The sequence below is a fragment of the Xyrauchen texanus genome, chromosome 9, assembly GCF_025860055.1.
Source record: "Xyrauchen texanus isolate HMW12.3.18 chromosome 9, RBS_HiC_50CHRs, whole genome shotgun sequence".
Lineage (NCBI taxonomy): Eukaryota > Metazoa > Chordata > Actinopteri > Cypriniformes > Catostomidae > Xyrauchen > Xyrauchen texanus.
Genome location: NC_068284.1, coordinates 2049530 through 2070587, shown reverse-complemented (window position 1 = coordinate 2070587; position 21058 = coordinate 2049530). Strand labels below are relative to the sequence as shown.

The 21058-nt window shown below is 37.6% G+C and overlaps 1 protein-coding gene across 2 annotated transcripts in view; it reads left to right on the top strand.

The window, feature by feature from the left end:
• Positions 1-20458, top strand: part of LOC127648804 (gastrula zinc finger protein XlCGF8.2DB-like) — a 399553-nt gene extending 379095 nt beyond the window's left edge. The window contains exons 1-3 of one of the 2 annotated variants that reach the window (XM_052133567.1): positions 7898-8023; positions 17557-17698; positions 17991-20458. In XM_052133567.1, the coding sequence (XP_051989527.1) occupies positions 17614-17698; positions 17991-19168 (1263 nt within the window). In that variant the 5' untranslated portion in view covers positions 7898-8023; positions 17557-17613 and the 3' untranslated portion in view covers positions 19169-20458. Of the gene's footprint in view, positions 1-7897; positions 8024-17556; positions 17699-17990 lie in introns of those variants that run through there. The other variant, XM_052133568.1, reaches the window with a different exon arrangement.
• The last annotated feature ends 600 nt before the right edge of the window (positions 20459-21058 follow it).

Below are 21058 nucleotides of genomic sequence, written 5' to 3'. Positions count from 1 at the left end.
CTCTCTCAGATGGAAGCGGCCAATGAGCCAAATGTCTGAGGCCAAATGCATAATAATAAAACAATCTTGGGTAGGCCTAGCCCACCTTTGTCAATCGGTTTATTCAATTTACTGAAATGTAATCTGGGATGTTTACCATTCCAAATGAAAGACTTCATTATGCTATCAAATTGCTTGAAATAATAGAGGGAGACATCTATAAGGAGAGATTGTAGCAGGCAGTAGAATTTAGGAATTCAATTCATTTTAATCCTTTCGCACGTACCATCACACTGGTTTGATCATTCCAGAGTGTTCCCTGGGGAGTACCATCAAACCGGTTGGATTAAAACGTTCGTGTCTGACGTCAACAACTGACAAATTTTTTTATTTAAATCTGCATTCCCGCTGTTTAGCTGCTGCTGCTGCTGCTGCTACAGAAGGGATTGGCTAAGCAATGCCATTTGCATGCCTAAAAAAGCTGCTTGAACAATCTTTTCAACCACATGTTTGTTACAGGCATTAAAACTAACACAAGACTACAAATTTACACAATGTATAACCATGCAAAACTAACTGAAACTCACCATATCAGCTGCCGCACTGTTTAGTTGCAACATAGAGACTGGCTAAGCACATAATGTCTAAAACAGCTGCTAGAACAGTCTTTTCAAATCACTTGAAACATTTTATTTTACACTGTATGCATTCATACAAACACAAAATACTTACCATATAAGTTTACTGTCCAAATCCACACACTGTGTATAACAGCAGCAAACTAGATGATAAACTCACCAAATCTGCTTTCGCATTGCTGTATAGCTGCCACTGCTATAGAAAGAGTGACTGATGAAATGCTTGTCATTTATGTCTAAAACAACTCTTTTAATTTTTATTTTATTCAAATAAACAGAAGTATTGGAATACAATTTTCCAGCGCATATCTACACACTCATGTCTATGACAACAGCGAGAAAAACAATCACATTTCAAAACATATATTTTTTCAGACAGGCCTGCACTGCAATTTTAAAACTTAATGGCTATGAACATAGCCTATCACTAGTCTTCCCTTCCCCCCAGTGACAAGTGGCATCACGGCACGTCACTTTTACCTCAGACTCGTATTGGAGCTCGTCATATATTTCACACACACACACACTTGAGTTAATTTACAGTTTTATTTACACAATTGCCACAGAAAACTATGTCTTTAAAAAGAAAACATATTACAGATGAGGAGACCAGAGAAATATTTTTTAATTCTGATGAGGAGGAGGGAAATTCTGACAATGAGGGAAGTGACACAGATGAGGAGATGCCCCCCAACCTCCAAGCCCTTGATGCTGAGGATGAAGATTCCTCAGCCACTGCTCCTACACCTGTACACACAACACCAAGGGAGGTGGAGGAGGTAAGCTCTTCTTGCTGGAGTTCTACCAGTAATGTTACCCCTCCTGGACCTGGGGTTGCCTTTGATGACCGGACGTGCAGCATGCAAAACCCTCCAGAATCACCCAATGAAGTCCAGTGTTTTAAGATGTTCCTTACTGAGGAGCTAATTGAGAAAATTGTTGAGGAAACACACCGCTATCCCTCAGAGCTGCAGGAGAAAACACCACCTGAAATGAAAGGCAAGATTGCAAAGTGGGTTTCAACAAATGCTCACGAAATGTACACATTCCTGGTGGCAGTGCTCCTAATGGGAATTGTGAAAAAAACTAAATTTGTGATTATTGGAGTACAAATCCCATGCTCCTGACACCATTTTTCGGGACTTTGTTTTCCCAGGACCGCTTCGTTCTGCTCCACCGCTGCCTACACTTCTCCAACAATGCGATGGCAAACATCAACGACCCCCTGCAAAAAATCGGAAACATTTTCACTGCTTTCACGTCATCCTTTCGTAACATCTTTGTGCCCTACAGGCATCTGTGTGTCGATGAGTCGTTGATGAAATTCAAGGGTAGGCTGGCATTTCGCCAGTTCATACCAACTAAACGCCACAGATTTGGGGTAAACCTTTTGTGTTATATGATGTGCTTACTGGTTACATGCAGAACATTATCATATACACAGGATCCACCACCGACATCCAGCACTATGAAGGCCTTGGAATCTCTGGGTCCGTTGTCATGACATTACTGGCCCCATACTTGAAAAAGGGTCACATCCTGTCTCTGAACACAGAAGCTTGTGGGACTGATGAGCCAACAGGAAGGGAATGCCAACATTTACCTGCAAAATGACAAAGGACCAGGTTGAATGTAAAGAAAATGGAACACAACTAGCAGTGAAATGGCATGACAAGAGGGATGTTCACCTTCTTACCACGGTCCATCCATCCACCATGTCAGCCACTGGAAAGGTTGACCATCACCAAAGAAAGGAAGATGAAGCTTCTCTGTGTGCTGGAATATAACAAAAACATTGGGGCAGTGGACAAGGCTGACATGATGAAAGGCTTTTTTGATTGTACCAGAAAAAACACCAAATGGTTTCATCAAAGTCACCAAAGTCTTCTTTCACCTCCTTGACACTGCAGTAATGAATAGCCACATTGTCCACCACCAATTTACGGGTGAGAAATTTGCATATCAGATTAAGAACAACATATAATATACATATAAATAAACAAATAAATAGTTTATTTTAATCGTTTTAATATTTTTTTTATTTATGTAAACTGCATTTAAACTTAAACTAAAATGAACAAAAAACAATAATGACCATTCTGTCATATTCCACACTCCTCCTCACTTCCTACACATGTGCTCTGCTATCAATAGGAAAAGTCATCACATCCCTGGAATTCAGGTTGAACCTGATGAGAGGACTGCTGGAAGAGCACAGTACACCTCCAAAGCAGGCCGCGCTACATTGGACACTCCACTGCGTCTGACAGCTAGGCATTTCCCCTCCGAAGTCCCTCAGACAGCTTCCCAGGTCTGCCTATCCAGCACTCGCAGGACAGAGACTCACGAAATTCACATGTGTGCCATGCAACCCTCCCTTGTGTGTTGCCCCATATTTTGAGGAGTACCACACACTGAAGCATTACTGAGTTAATTACTGATTTCTAAATAAAATAAGCAAATTTTAATTAAAAATTGTTATTGTTATGACATTTGTGTTAGTTATTGTTATATTTCCATTGTTATTTATTGTAAATTGTGTATTTTTTCCTTATAAATGGTTTAATATCTATGAAATGTGTCTTATTATTATCTATAAACATGTTTGAAATAATATAATTCCATTAATCCCAATGACCGTTTGACCTAGAGAAATCAGCTGCAATCAGCTATAGATTATTACAAACATTTACACAACTATATTTATTTGAAAACATATAGAATGTAAATTCCACAAACAGAGCACTGTGTCATGAAAGGGATATTTTTAAGAACATTTCTTATTTGTTGTGAAGTCATAATATAAAATGGTTAAATTGTTTAATTGATTTATAGGGCTAAAATTGTAGTCACTTTTAAGTTTTTTTTTTTTTTTTTTTTACTTTTCCCTACACTGTTGGTAGGTCCGGTCCGGTGGTAGCCGTGTGCGGACAACAGCTGAGACACTCCCTGAAAGACTTTTCCGTTTCGCATCGTTTTGTTCGTCACTAACGAGAGGAACGTTTGCAACTTGTTTATTGACCACAGCGTGGTTTTGCGTACGGCCATTACTTTTTACAATTCGAAAGTTGCGTGAACAAATGATACTGCTATTGCTGTTGCTAATTTTAAAACGAATTGTCCCGTGATACTCTGGGCAGTCACATGACGGTTCATTGCTGTCTTGCCTCGCTTGGAGCTGGTGGAATATTGGCGTAAAGCAAAAGCCACCTCCCACTGCCACCCCTGGAAAATCATCCTCATTTCTTATTGTGGCTGCTAATGACTCCAGGGCAAGCCAGAACAATAATGGGGAAAGAGGGCAACCCTGCCGGGTGCCCCTATCTAGAGTAAAATAATCTGAAATTAATCCACCGCCGCTACCGGGTGTCTATAAAGTAACTTAATCCAACCAATAAATTACATTTCCAAAATCTTAAAAGATGATCCCATTCTAACATATCAATCGCCCTTTTTGTTTCAGCGTCAAGTGAGATGGCAGCGATTCAGAATCTGATCATTCGCCACTGACCACATGATATTGATGAAACACCTAATGTTATCAGAAGAGCTACAGCCCCAAATAAACCCCACCTGATCTATATGTGTAAGAGATGTCATAACTTTACTTAATTGGTTAGCCAAAATTTTTGACAATATTTTAACGTCTAGCTGGATCAGGGAAATTGGACGGTAAATCTTACACTCTGGATCTTTGTCCCTTTGTAAGAATCAGACTGATCCGGGCTTGCATCATGGTTGGCGGAAGCTTTCCATTCTTTAATGATTCGGTATAAACTTCTAACAAATGTGGAGCCAGTTCTGTAGCATAAGATCTAAAAAATTAAGCAGCAAATCCATCTTGCCCCAGAGACTTGCCTGTAGAGGCAAGGCCTTTATAACCTCGCCAAGCTCCTCCAAGTTTATCTCAGAATCAAGAAAATTGTTTTGCTCTGCTGTCAGTTTAGGAAGTTCTAATGGTTCCACAAAGTTTCTAATATCCTCATCAATAGATGAAGATATGGAACTATAGAGACCAAGATAAAAATCTTTAAAAGCGTTATTGATATCAATGGCCGAGGTAAATATTTCACCACCAGCAGATTTCACTGAGGGAATTGTAGAAAAAGACTCTCTCTGTTTTATATATCTAGCCAGAAGTTTTCCTGCCTTATCTTCTGACTCAATGTATGACTGTCTTACCCTGAATAGCCAAAACTCCACCTTCCACAATAACATAGTATTACAACTGTATTTCAATCGGGTCAATTCTCTGAGGCCATTAGATGACATTCGGCACTTCAGATCTGCCTCAGCACTTTTAATATTCCCTTCCAGTTCCATGAGTTCTTGTGCTTTGGATGTTTTGGTGAATGAGGCATATTGTATGATACAGCCCCTAAGAACTGCTTTAAGTGCCTCCCAAGCCACACCCACAGAGGATCCCGAGGACCAGTTGGTATCCATCTAGACATTGGTTTTGGTCTTTGTCAATAGTCGGAATTCAGGATTTTGCAAAAGGGATACATTAAAGCGGCAACTACACTACTGGTCAAAAGTTTTGAAACACTTACTCATTATTTATTATAATTTTTTCACATTTTAGAATAATAGTAAAGTCATAAAAACTATGGATTAACATAAATGGAACTGTGGGAATTATGTTGTGACTAAACAAAATCCAAAATATAGCACAGTCCATGAGCACCAACCAGTCACAAAAAAAATGTGTTGCACTTAAGTCTGTCTTGAATACTATTCTGATCCTAGTGAAACTTGCATACAACACTTTTCGTACCACTGTCTCCTTAAGATAATTTGCATTTAATGTAACAGATTGCCAGCCACACACACTGGCGCCATCTTGCCATTAGGTAAACTCAGAAAGGTCCAACAAGCAACCTCATTACCTCTCCTCTCATATGTGCATTGGTGATCGAGATATGTTTCCACACATCTGATCCATCAAGAGCCACTCTCGTCTCATCTGTCCATAAAACCATAAAAAAATAATTCTTCTGGTATTTGCTGTCCCAATCTTGATGCTTCAACTTGTAAATCGTATTAATTCAAGGACGTATTTTAGCCCTTCTCCCCTTATCTAAGATTCTGAAAACCAGGCACCTTGTACTTTTGGAGACTACGTTACAGCTCTAAAATGTGTGATGCTGGAAGCTAAAGGGCTCCTGGTGGTTTCACATTTATATCTTTTGTAGTTAATTTGCACTTATTCTTCTCAGCACATGTTTGCAGCTCTCATGACTATTATTAATAAAGTATTTTATTGTATTGTGGTCACACCTCAATAGGATGGAAATTTCAAGAGAGTTTTGGCCCATTATACCTGAAGAAAGCTACCTAATAATTATGCACATCTAATTACAGGGTGTTAGCCACTTTATGCCTCACCATCCCTCATCAAGAATTAAATAGCACTTTAAAATAATTCTACTTAGTAACTATTCCGAGTCTGCGATGGACTGGCGACCTGTCCAGGGTGTCCCCTGCCTTTCGCCCAATGTTAGCTGGGATAGGCTCCAGCCCCCCGCGACCCTGTACACAGGACAAGCGGTTGACGATGGATGGATGGAACTATTCCGAGTGATATGGTTTGGAGGGGTTGATGATTATACACACAAATTGATACATGTACAATGAGTTCTTTCTAGATAAATTCAATAATTTCTAGAGTGTTTTGCAAACTGGGGTACGTGAGGTGACAATGGGGGTACGCAAATTAAATTCTTTACCTTCCTTTAAATTTCATCACAGTCTAAAATAACTACAAACCCAGATCATGAATTTCTCACTGGCAAAAACAATTTTGTTGCCCTCTAGTGTAGAAACATAAATGTCAGATCAATATGCAATGAAATAAACCTATCTTTAGCGGCAAAAAAAATAATAATAATAATTATAATAATAAAATAAATACAAATTACAACATGACATGAAGTCACCAGGGTACTAAAAAATAAATACAATTTTTATAACAAATTATAGTCTTCAATTGTAGCTATCAAAATCACAGCTTTTTTGTTTTTCATTTTTGACAGGGCTTTTAAGTATTGAACCAGATAATCCTTGAAAACTACAAACGGGAATTTAAACAATCTACATTTATGTATAAAATGTTTGGCCAACTACAAAATACTGTTAATCAAAAACCCTACTTTGCCACCTTCTTCATAATTCCCATAGGCAATGCTGTAGATGCAATGATGCATAATTCCAGGCACAGAACTGAACGCTAATATTGCATACAATGACACAATGACGGGGGAGTTTTCAAGTTATGCAGTTATATCATATCTAGCATTCCCATCTCAATCAGTAAGCCATTTATTCAATATGTATTTGATTAATATACTGTTACGTACAAATATAACATGTTTAATATAAGGGAGTTGTTTTACGAAGATAATTGTGTTATACATATTTTCAAAATACCTTTTGTGAATGTTATCTATGTTTTAGAGAGGGGGTACGTGAATGGATGTTGAATGTTTGGAGGGGTACGCCACTGTAAAAAGTTTGGGTTAATAATTTCTAGATAGACAAAATTATTTGTATCTGCATTTTGCAGTTGTATTTTGCAGTTTTCTTATTTTAAACTATTATTTCTGAACATCTAGGTTATTTTAAATTAATTAGATTAAAAAAACATTCAATTACACTACATTGGCAACTTGCTGTCTGGTGCAGTTTCCCTAATAATTTATCTCAAAACACTAAAGTAGACCTGTTTTCATCATCTTTATGGTTCTCAGTTAAGAAAACAGCTCAGTCTGCTAACTACTAAAGACTAAGGGCTGTAAGCCCTGGTGTTAGAGATGTTCTACGTACAGATATGATTTGTATCATCATATCGTCAGTGGGGATTGTGCACTGAAAAGAGTGCTGCTGGATTTGTTTAACCTAATTTAGCAACATGGAAAGAGACTGATGAAAAACTGCTTGCCAACATTTCTCTGGCAATGATGTGTGACGTCAATATGAGAATAATATTGCTTGCAATAAAGACATGGCGTCTTTTATTTTTTATTATACTTTTCTTTTTATATATATACAAGTGGTCACTGGATACCATCAGCTAACTTCAGTTTACACAGCTAACTGTGTACAAAATAAAACTTATATTGTGTAAGAAATGTGAGAAAATGTGAAGGGTGCAAAAGGAATGTGCCAATGTAACAGCAGTCTTCATGGTTTTGTCCCCCTCACATTCTTCATCAACGCTACACTCCATCCCAGTAGGTGGCGCAAATGCACCAAAAGCTAGTTTGCCAACCGCCATAAATCCAAAGAAGAAGTAGTTGTCAGAGATGCTAATTGCCACAAGTTCATGGCACTCTTTGAGGAATATTTCACGATATACATATCACATAAAGCTGTGTTCAGCCTCGTTTGAATGAAGATCACCTGTTGTAAGTTATGATATGCCATATTTTCTCGTATTCATCTCTCTCCGTGCTGCAGAGACGCCGCAATGCTTGTATGTTTGAAAACGTAAACAATAATTCGACATGCTAATAACATTTGAAATAAAAAGAAGCAAAGTCGCGATGGATATTATTATCAGTTTAGGGTAAAGATGACTATTTAAATAATTTACTTCATATCTTCCTCATAACACACCTGGTATGTTTCTCATTTCTAGACTGTATTTTCTTTCTGTGCTTTGTGTACAAGTAATATTTGCTCTTGTTTCGGTTGTGTAATTTCATGTCTGTGCCCATTCTTAAGCATTTAAACCCACCGGTTGCAATTGTGATTTAATTAGAAGTTTTTTTTAAATAATCCATTTAATTCCACTCTGCTTCTCAAAAGATTATTACATTTATGCATTTGGCAGACGCTTTTATCCAAAGCGACTTGCAGTGCAGTTATTACAGGGACAATTCCCCCGCAGCAACCTGGAGTTAAGTGCCTTGACCAAGGGCACGATGGTGGTGGCCGTGGGGTTTGAACCAACGACCTTCTGATTAACAGCCCAGATTAACAGCCCTGTGCTTTAGCCACTACGCCACCAACACTCGTAAAGGGGGGGGGGGAAAGGGAGTACCGCGATGTATTCATACAGTGTACCAAATAGGGCTGCAACTAATGATTATTTTGATAATAAATTAATCTTACGATTATTAGAATGATTATTCAACAATTTGGTGATTATTGCAACTATGAATCATTAGCTCTTAACCGATTATTCAGCTTGTGCCTGACTTAAAAGGTTGTATTAAACGTGCTTACTAACAAAAAAAGAGGACAAAATCATATTTTAAAAATACCTATAAATGACAATCACTGAATTAAAGGGAAAAAATACTTTTTATTAAGTTTAATTCAGTAAAGAAATTCACTGCAAAAAATCCTTGTGTTATCAAGTGTTTTTGTATTGTTTTCCATAAAAAAAAAATCCTTAAAACAAGATGCATTTACTTGCAACATAAAAGATAATTTAGACAATGAACATTTTTGTCGACTACTCGTTTCAGCCCTAGTACCAAACTTGATCCGTTTAGATACACCACTTTAGCAGCATGTTGTATGGCAGTGTATAAAACCCACTTCCTACCAAAAGACACCCTAGCTCTGACCCAGAACAATGTGTACACCAGTCAGAACAAGACACTCAAACATTTCCATTGAATGGCTTGAATATGTTAAAACAACACACAGTGTAGACATTCAGTATGCATTAAACCTTGGCAAGATGGTGATTGGAAAATACCGTCTCGATGGTTATTATGAGAAGGACGGTGCAAAAAAGGCTCTCGAATTCAAAGGCTGTATGTTTCATGGGCATGAATGTTTTTATAATCCTAACCATTTACACTGTTATCTAAACTGCCCTACGGCACACTCGGAAGACAGTTTGATGACATGGTTGAAATTTTAGAGCGTGCATAGTTGTTGGAGGTAGAAGTGATGTGGGAGTGTGCTTGGCACACTGCTAAACAGACTGATGTTTATGTAATGGCATTTATCGCCACTTACACACATCCTGAAAGATTGAAACCACACAATGCTCTATTTGGTGGTCGTACTAACGCGTACTAAGCTGATTTGTCATAAAGCTGACAGTGGTGAAAAAATACTATGTGTCAACTTTGCAAGTTTGTACCACTTTTGCCAGGCCAAGAAATGTTCTGGTTATCACTTCGTTATTGGCAACATCACGTATCTTTCGATACACCCCCTTGTTTACTCCTTGCTATAGTCACATTTAGATCAAAACTATCATCAACCCGCACATCAGAGTTAAGTTGCCTTATCTTTTCAATCTGATTTGTGAAGACATCCACACATTAATCATTGCTAGGTGACAAGACAGTGTTAACATCAGTGGTTAGACTAGGACCTCTCAATGTTATGTTAATTAACCCATCATCTCCAGCCAACAGTCTGGAAAACGACACCATTTCGGACAAAATATCATGCAAAAATATAGTGTAGGCTGCTAAGCCTGTATTTATACGCTGACGTTAGGGCTGCACGATTATGACTGTTGTTATAATTGTTGATTATTCCCTTTGTAATTGTAATTGTGATTATTAATTACAATTATTACAATTTACATTTAATGATGTTTTGAATTTCTTTATACCACTTTTGAAGCAAATACAGAATACAAAGCAAGCTGATAACACAGTTCCTTGAATTGTATTTATTTAAAAGAAGAAACCTAACCAATGTGTAGTTGACCTTTGAGGCTTAATGCTATAGAAAAGCAATAAAAGTTTATTTTATTTCTTTTCTATAGCATTAAGCCTCCGGTCAACTACACATTGGTTAGGTTTCTTCTTTTAAATAAATACAATTCAACAGTAAAATTGTGCATGGTATAATAATGTTACCTAAAATGAAAACGATGGAAAATCTCGTAAGATAACGTGGTGGAAAGAAAGAAGAAAAAAAACCACAGAGTTTGCTTCAAGTCTTTTGGCCTAGAACACAAGCCATAAAAACGCTTCAAGTTTTCAGGAATGAACAATACTAGGTTCCAATGGTTTTGCCATGAAAACAAGCCTGTCCACACTTTCAGGCTTTACGGATGCACACAAACAAGTCACAATGTTTCCTCCAGTGCTAAATACTCTTTTCTGTGGGAGAACTCGTGGCAGGAATGCACAAATATTTTTGTGCCAACTTGTATAGTGTTGTGAATTGCCCAAAGGTTCCTCCTCACTATCAACAGCAGCAGAGAGAAAATAAGACTGTAGCTAAGCAGTTATGGCCAAGTCTTGCAGACTGGAGTTAGAAGGTGATGCTGGTCTGTGGTCCTCATCCACTTTAAAGAAACTACCCAATGTTTTTTTTGGTATTTTTTTAGTGCTGGTGCATTTTGGACATCTGCTTCCTCACTCACAGTCACAGATGGATGAGGCTTTTAATAAACCAAAAGCAAAAATTTAGTTTAACTCATAAAAGATTATGTCATATACTACTACCACTTCAGGGATGCCTGTCTATGTTAAATTAATACTGAAAATGGCCCAAACAAAATTATATTAGCCTACATTGCACGCCCAACCTAAAATTATAATTACCTTCATGACTGTAGATATTGATGCCATTTTAGTTTTCAAACAAATCTTGACAGCTTCAACGCTTGAATCTGGGATCAACAACAGAAGCCATGTCAAGTACCTCTTCTGTCTGTGGGTCATCATACTTCTTATTCAGGTAGTCCAGGATCTTCCTCTTGAGGCATTTTGAGAATTCTGATTCTCCCTCCTTCTCTGCCAAGATTGTATTGTTGAACAAGTGAAGAACAGGCTTCACATATGATACACGTTCTTGCTCTCCTGAAAGAGCATTAGTGAATTTAGCAAGAGGAGAAAGGGAGTTGTTGACTGCCTCAAGGACTTCTATATCCTGCCATGTGGGGACAAGGTGTCTGACTTTATTGTCCGTGGACAGAAAACAAGAAATGGAATTCTGTTGTTCCAGCACCCTGGCAATCATTGCTTGTTTTGATCCCCACCTTGTTGGACACTCCATCTTGAGTTAGTGTTCAGGTAACTTGAGCTCTTTCTGGGCCTCGGACAACTCCCTCCTTCGTCTCCAGCTATAGGAGAAGCACCCCACTAAATTTTTGCACATGTTCAGTGCACAGTCAATCCGTCAATCTTTCAAAGCGTTTTCTTAAAACGCATACAAAAAAAACCAGTTCACTAAGCTATACATTTATTTACAATTAAACAGACTAAATTTCAAATTACATTAACATTTATATTGTAGTTGCCAAAACATGTTTAGTGATAGTTTATTCATCAAATAACAGCATTACATTACACAGAAGTTACATTTACATTTATGCATTTGGCAGACGCTTTTATCCAAAGCGACTTAAAGAGCCCTTAATACAGGGACAATCCCCCTGGAGCAACCTGGAGTTAAGTGCCTTGCTCAAGGACACAATGGTGGTGGCTGTGGGGTTCAAACCAGCGACCTTGCTGATTAACAGACCTGTGCTTTAGCCACTACGCCACCACCACTCCAACTGAAGTTGTTTCATGCTACTGTTCTATAACTAAATGCATTATAATTGCAATTTATTTGCTTACATCACATTGCTGTCGTAAAATACAATATTACTGCCTATATCATGGTTTCTCAAATCCAGTCCTGCCCCCTCCCAGAACGATTTAGACATCTCATTATTTTACACTAAAAAGCTGATGAGTTGAATTGGGTATTTTGATTAGTGAGTCATCTAAAACTTTGCGGGAGGGTGGTGTCCCCTGTACAAGAGTTAAAAAACCCTCCACTGTTAGACAAGCACATAAGGGTATTGCAATAGCATAATAATATTATGTGTGCATTTTTTGGATAAATATCATATTCTTAAGTAATAGCAGGCTACTCACCAATTGATAGGTGCAGCCTGTGCCCAAAACACTGGAGTCAGGTCCATTTATTAATGGAAATGGCATTCACTATATTTGCTGCGTTGTCTGTAGTGATGCAGACTTGTTGCTCCTCCTTTAAACCCCAGGCGGCCTGCATCTCTTTCAATCCATGAGCAATCGCATCTGCAGTGTGATCTTGTGGAAAATAGGACTTTTGCAAGCATCTGCTTTTCAGTTGAAATTCGTTATCAATGTAATGAACTGTTAGGCTCACTTTTTTGAAGATGTGATTCAAGGTTTTCTCTGCATTTTGAATAAAGTGAAGGTAGCGCAACTTGAGAAAAGTTATGGCGGGAGGGGATGACATCTCTTATTGAATGTGTTTATGAGCTTTTTAAAACCCCACGCTGCAAACTGTAATAATTGGCACCATGTCTTTTGCAATGAAATAGGTTATTGCGTCAGTTATCTCCATTTGTCCTTGGGAATGTGCCGGGTATGGGGAAGCACTGAAAAACGATTCCGTGATCGGTTTCTGTGTAGAAGTTCTCGCATGATTTGGTGCTTTTTGGTCCTTCACACTAAGACACTCCTCGTATTGCACTCTGATGGTTGAATACATTTGTGGTGTTGCATGATGGTGCAGAAACAGTTGTTCGACATAACTTACACTTGATGCTTTTCATTTCGATACTAATGATTGATTCGATTCAACACTTTGCAAGTTGTTCAATAATTTTTATCAGCACACATATTCACGAAATGAATGTTACATGATATGAAACATAAGACATGCAGCAGTGGATGATCTCACAACGTAACATGCTCTAAATAGACCTCTTAAACAAGCAGTACAATGCAAGTGGACATCTGTAATCACGACTTTTAACGATTACGATTGTGATTTAATTGTGACACCTGTAATCGTAATTGCAATTAGAAAATGTATTCATTGTGCAGCCCTAGCTGACATATCTCCAAACTATTGAATCTGATCACCACCAGCTCCCAACATCATTTATATTCGGTAACCATAGTCATCCACAACCAACACTGTGGAGAAAAAAAAAAAAAAGAGTTCGGGAGGATGGATGAATAGGGGGTTTACGCTCTGATGTTGAACTATGCTCCGGATTCGGATCTGCTTGTAAAAATTATAAACATGATCATTCTACACATTCACAACACACTATACGTAGAAATGAAACGTATATAATTAGGTATACGCACCACTCGCGCGGTTCAGGAATTGAATTTTCTCAACAATGTCAGAAAAGTTGACATCATCCACAGCACCTGTAGTGTTAGAGTTCCTGTTTAAGCATTGCATCAGAGCCGTGACTCTTATAAATAAATGTTATTAATAATAATAATAATACGAGATGATAAAACACTGTTAAGTCTCTTGAAGTACACTTACATTTCAAAATAACCAAACTTGCCAGAAAAAGGTAATTTTAGAACGAAGATTCACTTATACCACACTGACGCTAACAAAACTGTTTGGTTTGATACTGATCGGTGTGACTGACTCACATGTACGCATTGGGGGGATAAACTGTGAAAAGTAGGGCTCATGCTTAAAATCATTAACATAAACACACTATATACAATCATTGACATCCGACGACTGGCCAATACATCCCAGGAAGATCATGTCCAAACATGTTCTTTAACATGTCTGGACTATCTTCTACCCCATCAGCCTGGAAGGACATGCCACCACATGTCACACATACCTGTCAATCAGGGGTGACAGGGGGGTCATAAATCACACGTCATCAATCAATTTGACATTTTGACAGAGTATTGTTACAGCTATACTCACTTTCATGGTAATTATGAATGTAAGACATTACAAACATCATCTCTTTTTAAGAGAAAATAATGCTTGGACTTCATAGTTTTATACTTGGGCTTGTTATCTAAGGATGAAATACGCGAGGCCGTTTCCGTAAAGGAACATAGTGAAGCAACTATGCTCCCTGGATTTACAGTGCATTGTGGGATTTTTTTTAGGGAGCAAACATAAACTGCAGTACGAAGAGTGTGTTAAACTGTGTGCTGCTGCTGCAACCCCGGCCGGGAAGCCTTTGCAAACCAAAAAGTCTTCAACACTAAAACAAAGTTTGTTGCAAGCTTCATGTACCATCTCACTTGTGGCTTTTACTCACAACTGAAAAATTGACCTCTTCGTAGAAAATACAGAGATATTATGTATCGCCATTCAGCCTTAAAATACAGAGATATGATTTTTGATCCATATCGCCCAGCTCTACCACATAGGTTGCAATTTTCATTGCAGTGCAGGGCTTGAATTTCGGTGCGGGATTGCGGGGATTGCGCATAATTTAAGCCATTCCCGCAAGGTTAGCTTTTGTAGTGCGAGAAATTCCCGCACAAATATATTTGCTTCATCTCAGAGCAAATGATCAAAAAATAAATTCACAGATGCGAGAAAAAAGATGTCAAACTGTATTTTATTTTCGAATTTAATACCTCAATCAGCGCTGGACCGGCATTCTCTTCCGCTGAGCCCTGGCTGTTACAGACAGATCATGTTTCACGCGGTCAATGCAGTGGTGTGCGTTGATCTTATCCACACTATCGAGTGTAGGTGCAGCATTCTAACATTTTGAGTCATATGAGCTGTTTGTGAAGAAATTATCCGCTTCCAAATAATGTCTTTTTAATCACGCAAATGAAACATTAAAAACCATTTTGCTTTTTATGGTGTGCGAGTGATAGAGCGTGGCAGCAACGAACCAACTGATCAGCTTACAGCGTAACAACATTGAATTCTCGGCCGAACAGCTGATCATGATAGCTGTACAGGGCGCCTTATTATTCATCTCCATAAATATATCTAGTAGTAAAGCAAGGGCTAGAAATCAATGAATCTTTTGCTGATACTTCCTTGTCATCATGGAGAGCGCTCATGGTTGCATAGCAACGACAGACGCCACGGGAGAGCACGCGCTTGTGGAAAGTTTTGTACACTTGTATTTACACATCTAGAGCGATGTTGTTGATTGTTTGAGCATGTGACTGCGCGTTTCTCCTTGTTTTCTTGTGTTATGCGCAGCATATTTCCCGCACGCACAAACACGGCCACAGACAATGAATTGTTCGGTTAACGTAGTTTAAATATCTAAATATGGTTTAAATATGGACCGCTGGCTGAAGCGAAAGACAAGTTCGGATGATGCAGATCACAATCCAAAGAAAAGAGCTTGGACCTTCCCTTGAGCAGTTTGACTTCAACAGAGCCATCATCAAATGGAAAGAGATGAAGAGGAGGAGACAAATGAGAAACTTAGAATAAGTCACATGAAAAAAGTAACAAGAAATTGAAAAAAGTGACTGAAATTGAACTGAAATGCATTAAAAAGACTCTGAAACTGATAGACATAAATACATATAGTTTAAACTGAGGTCTTAATGTCAATTTGAAGAAGAGCATGGTGTATTTTGTAAAAAGTTTTTTTTGTTGTTGTTGTTATTAACTGTTTTGAGAACTGGAAATGCACAATTCATGCATACAAATCTGTATGTATTAATAAATGAAGATGATGAAATTAGCAATGCATCAAAAGTTACCCCCATAATCTTTAGATCCCCCCCATGTGACCCATGTAAGGGGGGAATTCCCCCCCAGTTTAAAAAACGAAATTCAGGCCCTGCAGTGGGCATTAAACCTCCTAAACTCGAATCCTCAATGATACTAATCTGCCAGTAGACTGTGGCTATCTGCTGTGCTACAGCAATAGTGAAGCTGCATTTATGAATCGGGTCAGATCATCAACGCCAGCGCCAACTAAACATGAAAAACATATTCATACAAAAACGTCCCATTCTGCATTTTGGTGATAGTTAAGACTTGACGACTTTTCTGTGGTAATTAAAATGCTCTTACTTGGGCTGAAAAATATTCTGCGTAACGACTCTTGGCGGACACATTGCAAATGTTCCGCCCTTTCAACAAATGTTTATGATGGTTTATGTTGTATTAACGGTAAATGCGTAAATCGTGAGTAAGAAAAAGTTACACACTGAACTTTTTTAATTAAACGCATACGTTTAGGTGTTAATTCTGACAGCTCTAGAAACCAGAAAAAAACATTTTGCCCCACAGGTGTTAAATTTTCACCGCTCCATTTTTTTTCCTTGCGTATGTATGAATCTCACCAGCCTTATTTTTAAGTAACACTTTCAAAAGTGTTATATAGATACACCACTAAAGTGAAAATTATTTACACCGAGTTTTTAAATGTACTCTAGAGCAAATGATCTGTTACTCTGAATTGATGTTTAATACATACTGTCACAATGTTTATTTTTACGCTGACAGGGTACCACACATTATGTCACTCTACATGTTTGGAATGTCGTACAATTTTGATGCTTTTACACCGTTCCCTGTACATTTCTCAGAGTGTTCTGTCTGACTCAAAATGGTTGTGTATACTGTTTTAATGAACAAACACAAGAAGCTTTCAGCTTGCTCACTGGGGTTATTAATACAATTATTATTTCATTACTCATTTTTAAACCTGATTAACAATCGTATTTTATCTAATTACACAATGATGACTCATTGACATTATAGACATTACAGTTTTATCTTCTGTTAATGCCTGATCTTCTGTTAAGCTGCTTTGAAATGATGTGTGTTGTGAAAGGCACTATACAAATAAAATTGAAAACTGTTACATTTTCAATATTCAGAGACATGTCTGCACTTCTAACATGAGTTTTTCAAAGAATTAGTATCAATAGTCTGCTTTATATAATCTAAACTAATTGCAGTACCATCACTTTTATTATTTATTTATTATACACAATTCTGTTAAAAACATACGTTCAGTACATCATACAGATTGGAAAGGTCTCGATTAGAATACAACTATTGTTACACTCACGATCCAAATATATATATATATAAGAGAATAAAAGCACAGCGTTTTTAAGTTGTGAACAGATGTGGCTTTGTCATGTTTTCTTTTGTAACTTCATGAAACATAAATGGAGTATAAAAAGAGCAGATGCGATTAATCGATTTTAACCGTGGTCAAAATGTGACTGATATCCGTTTTATCATCCAGGGCGATCTGTGGTTATAAAGTGGATCAACTGAAATCTTCTGACTAACTATTGCAAAAATGATGTCGATTAAAGAGGAGAAAGAAGACTTGAGTTATGCAGAGACATGGATAATAAAACATGAAGATACAGAGGAACAAAGAGGTTGGTGCACATTCTTCCATTCTTGATTCTTCATAATGACTGTTGACTGTTGAGGAACATTATGGTAGCTTCAGACAGTTTATTAGAAAATCATAGAGACAGTAAAATTGCAGTTAAACAAATGAAAATAGAAGCACATCTTTTGATATTAACATGAGAATGACTAGAATTAGCATTCATTTTATATTCCATATGAAAGATGACAAAGTATATAGCAGTCTTTATTTTCTAATGATATTCAATTGGGCCGTTTTTTTGTTTCACATTTGTCTCTATTCACTCTTCATTTTAGATCTGATGGAAGTGAAAGTGGAAAGTCAAGAACTGAATGACGTGGATCAGAGACACCATCAGTATCATAAATCTGATCATTTCATAACTGATGAAGAATCTGTTATTTGCTCTCAGACTGACAAACATTTGACACAAAGATGGACTCCAAGTGGCAAAAATGTCTTCACCTGTCCTCGGTGTGATAAGAGTTTTTCACAAAAAGTAGATCTACAGAGGCACCTGAGAATTCACACTGGAGAGAAGCCTTTTACATGCACTCAGTGTGGAAAGAGTTTTGCAATAAAAAGAGATCTTGAGAGGCATCTAAGAACTCACACAGGAGAGAAGCCTTTCACATGCACTCAGTGTGGAAAGAGTTTCACACAAGAAGGAAACCTTAACCGTCACATGAGAATTCACACCGAGGAGCACCTTTTCACATGCCTTCAGTGTGGAAAGAGTTTTGCACTATACAGAGATTTACAGAGACACCTGAGAATTCACACTGGAGCGAATCCTTTCACAAGCCTTCAGTGTGGAAAGAGTTTAAAAGTAAAGAAAACCCTTAAGGATAACATGAAAATCTGCACCGAAAAGAAACCTTTCACATGCACTCAGTGTGGAAAGAGTTTTACACAAAAAGCAAGCCTAAAGGATCACATGAGAATTCACACTGGAGAGAAGCCTTTCACATGCCTTCAATGTGGAAAGAGTTTCACACATGCAACAACTCTCAAAAATCATCTTCAGTATCACTCTGGATTAAAACTATTTAACTGTGATCAATGCAGCAAAGAATTTATGTTGGCATCACAGCTAAAGATGCACCTGAAAACTCATTCAAACGAGAAGCCTTATGTGTGTTCTTTTTGTGGAAAGAGTTTTACATGTTTGAGCAATTTTAATATGCACCAAATAATACATACCGGTGTGAGAGATCATGTATGCTCAGAGTGTGGTAAAGCTTTTATCAGAGCTTATGAATTGGAACGTCACCAAAGAATCCATACTGGAGAAAAACCTTACAAGTGCTTACATTGTGGAAAGAGTTTCATTTTGTTAGGAAATTTGAAAACCCATGAGAGAGTGCATACTGGAGAAAAGCCGTACCACTGCACTTCATGTGGGAAGAGTTTCACCCAATCAAGTAATCTACGGACTCATCTAAAAAAGCATTGTCCAAAGTTGTCATACTAAGCAAAGTTCATTTTCAGGGTCAACGCTGTCAAGTAAACGGCGTGAAATTCAGATAATCACGAAGATTACATTTCATGATCAGAAATAAAATCTTCTGTTACCCAGTTCTGGTATATCTGAAGAGAAACAGATGTAGCTCTCTGAACAAATGAGAGGAGAGGAGCATGAAAGTGTATATCTTTTATAAATTAAATATTTCACACATGCGTTCTAATGTACTGACTAGTCCTGCAGCATGAGGTGATTTATTCCTCTCCGTATTAAAAAGAGTGTCACCTTACACTTCGCAGCAGGCAGATAGGAGGACAGATGCCAAAAAAAAAAAAAGTTGCATACACTAATATTTAGTTGAACCGCCTTTAGCTTTGATTACGGCATGCATTTGTTGCGGCATTGTTTCAACAACCTTATGCAACAGAACATTTAATTCTGTCCAGTGTTGCATTCTGAAAATCTTGTATTGATGACGGGAGAGTCGAACACCTCTGTAAAGTAACTTCTTTTCTATGACCACGGGAAACGTGCCAGCTGAAACGTATTAATCACTACAATAATGATCCAATCATAGACTGTTAAGTTCAAATTCAAACCAAGCAGTGTATATCATTAAACTTATAATGTGATTTGAAGAATGTGTTATAATGAGTGATTATGATTGATAAGATGTGATTGTGAATGTGATTACTGCGATGTGCACAGCCATGTTATTTACTTTGCAATGATGCATAGTATTTTAATTCATCATAGCGAATATGATTCTGCACCGGAAGTGGTGAAAATAAGTGACCAACGAACTCTGAGAAGGCTAAAGTGGATTAAGTTGGAACCTAAAACATTCTTTGTTTGATGTCAAAATTCATCGCCATATCAGTACATCCAGCTCAAACGGTAATGGCTTTAAAAGTTTAGCCCAGTACTCCTGTGATTCATTTAATGTTTGTAACACAAAAAATAAAGGTATTGTGATGTTGAAAACACTGACATGCATTTGCCTTTAGCAGGACAAAAGGAATTGTCCATAATTCATGGAAGTCTAGACCTCAAACCCCTTCATTCTAAATTGTATTTGCCTTTATAAAAGTTTTCCATTGTTTAAGAGTGACATTTGTAATAATAAGGCCCAAAACCAATGGTAAGACCATGGATGGCTCTTTATTACCGTGTTTCGGTCAATGTACAGTGTATATAGTCTTTCTAAAAAATAAACTATAGAATATTTTCATGAAAAAAAACCCCACTAATAGTCTTAAAGGGGTCATGACATGGTTTTTTTTATTGTATTATTATGTTCCCTTAGGTGCAATTATAGTATTAATATATTTTTTTTTAAGAAAAACTTTTAAAATCTAGTGATTTATGACCTTTTCCCACCCTGTTTCTCATCCTCTGATTCAAACAGTCTGTTTTGGGGCGTTTTCCATTTAAGACTTCAGTGTTAACGCCCACTGTTATGATTGGCTAACGTCAGTGCCTATGTATCAATTATTGACGCCTCCAGCCAGAACAATATGCAAGTAAACTAAGTAAAAACACTGTGATTATTCATAATGAATGAAATTGCGCTTTAAAAAGTAGTTTAAAGTTTAAAATAGATTACTTACAGTTTGCGTCGTCGTTGTTCCCAGAATAGTCAGCACGGACTTATCTTTGAGCAACAGTTTTCTGGCAAAGCCAGCATCATATTGAGATTTGTTCTCAAAACAGTCATCCTTAAAATGTACAGAACAAACGCTTAAGTTAACACTGCCGTGACTGGGTCGATCCGCAAAAAATAAACTACATCCATTTTTCCCTGACGTCTGGATCTTTCGGCAGCTTATTCAGAGGTTTTGTTTGACCACAGCCAGGAACAGCACATCTGTGTGGCATCGTAATTTTCCTGTGCACAAG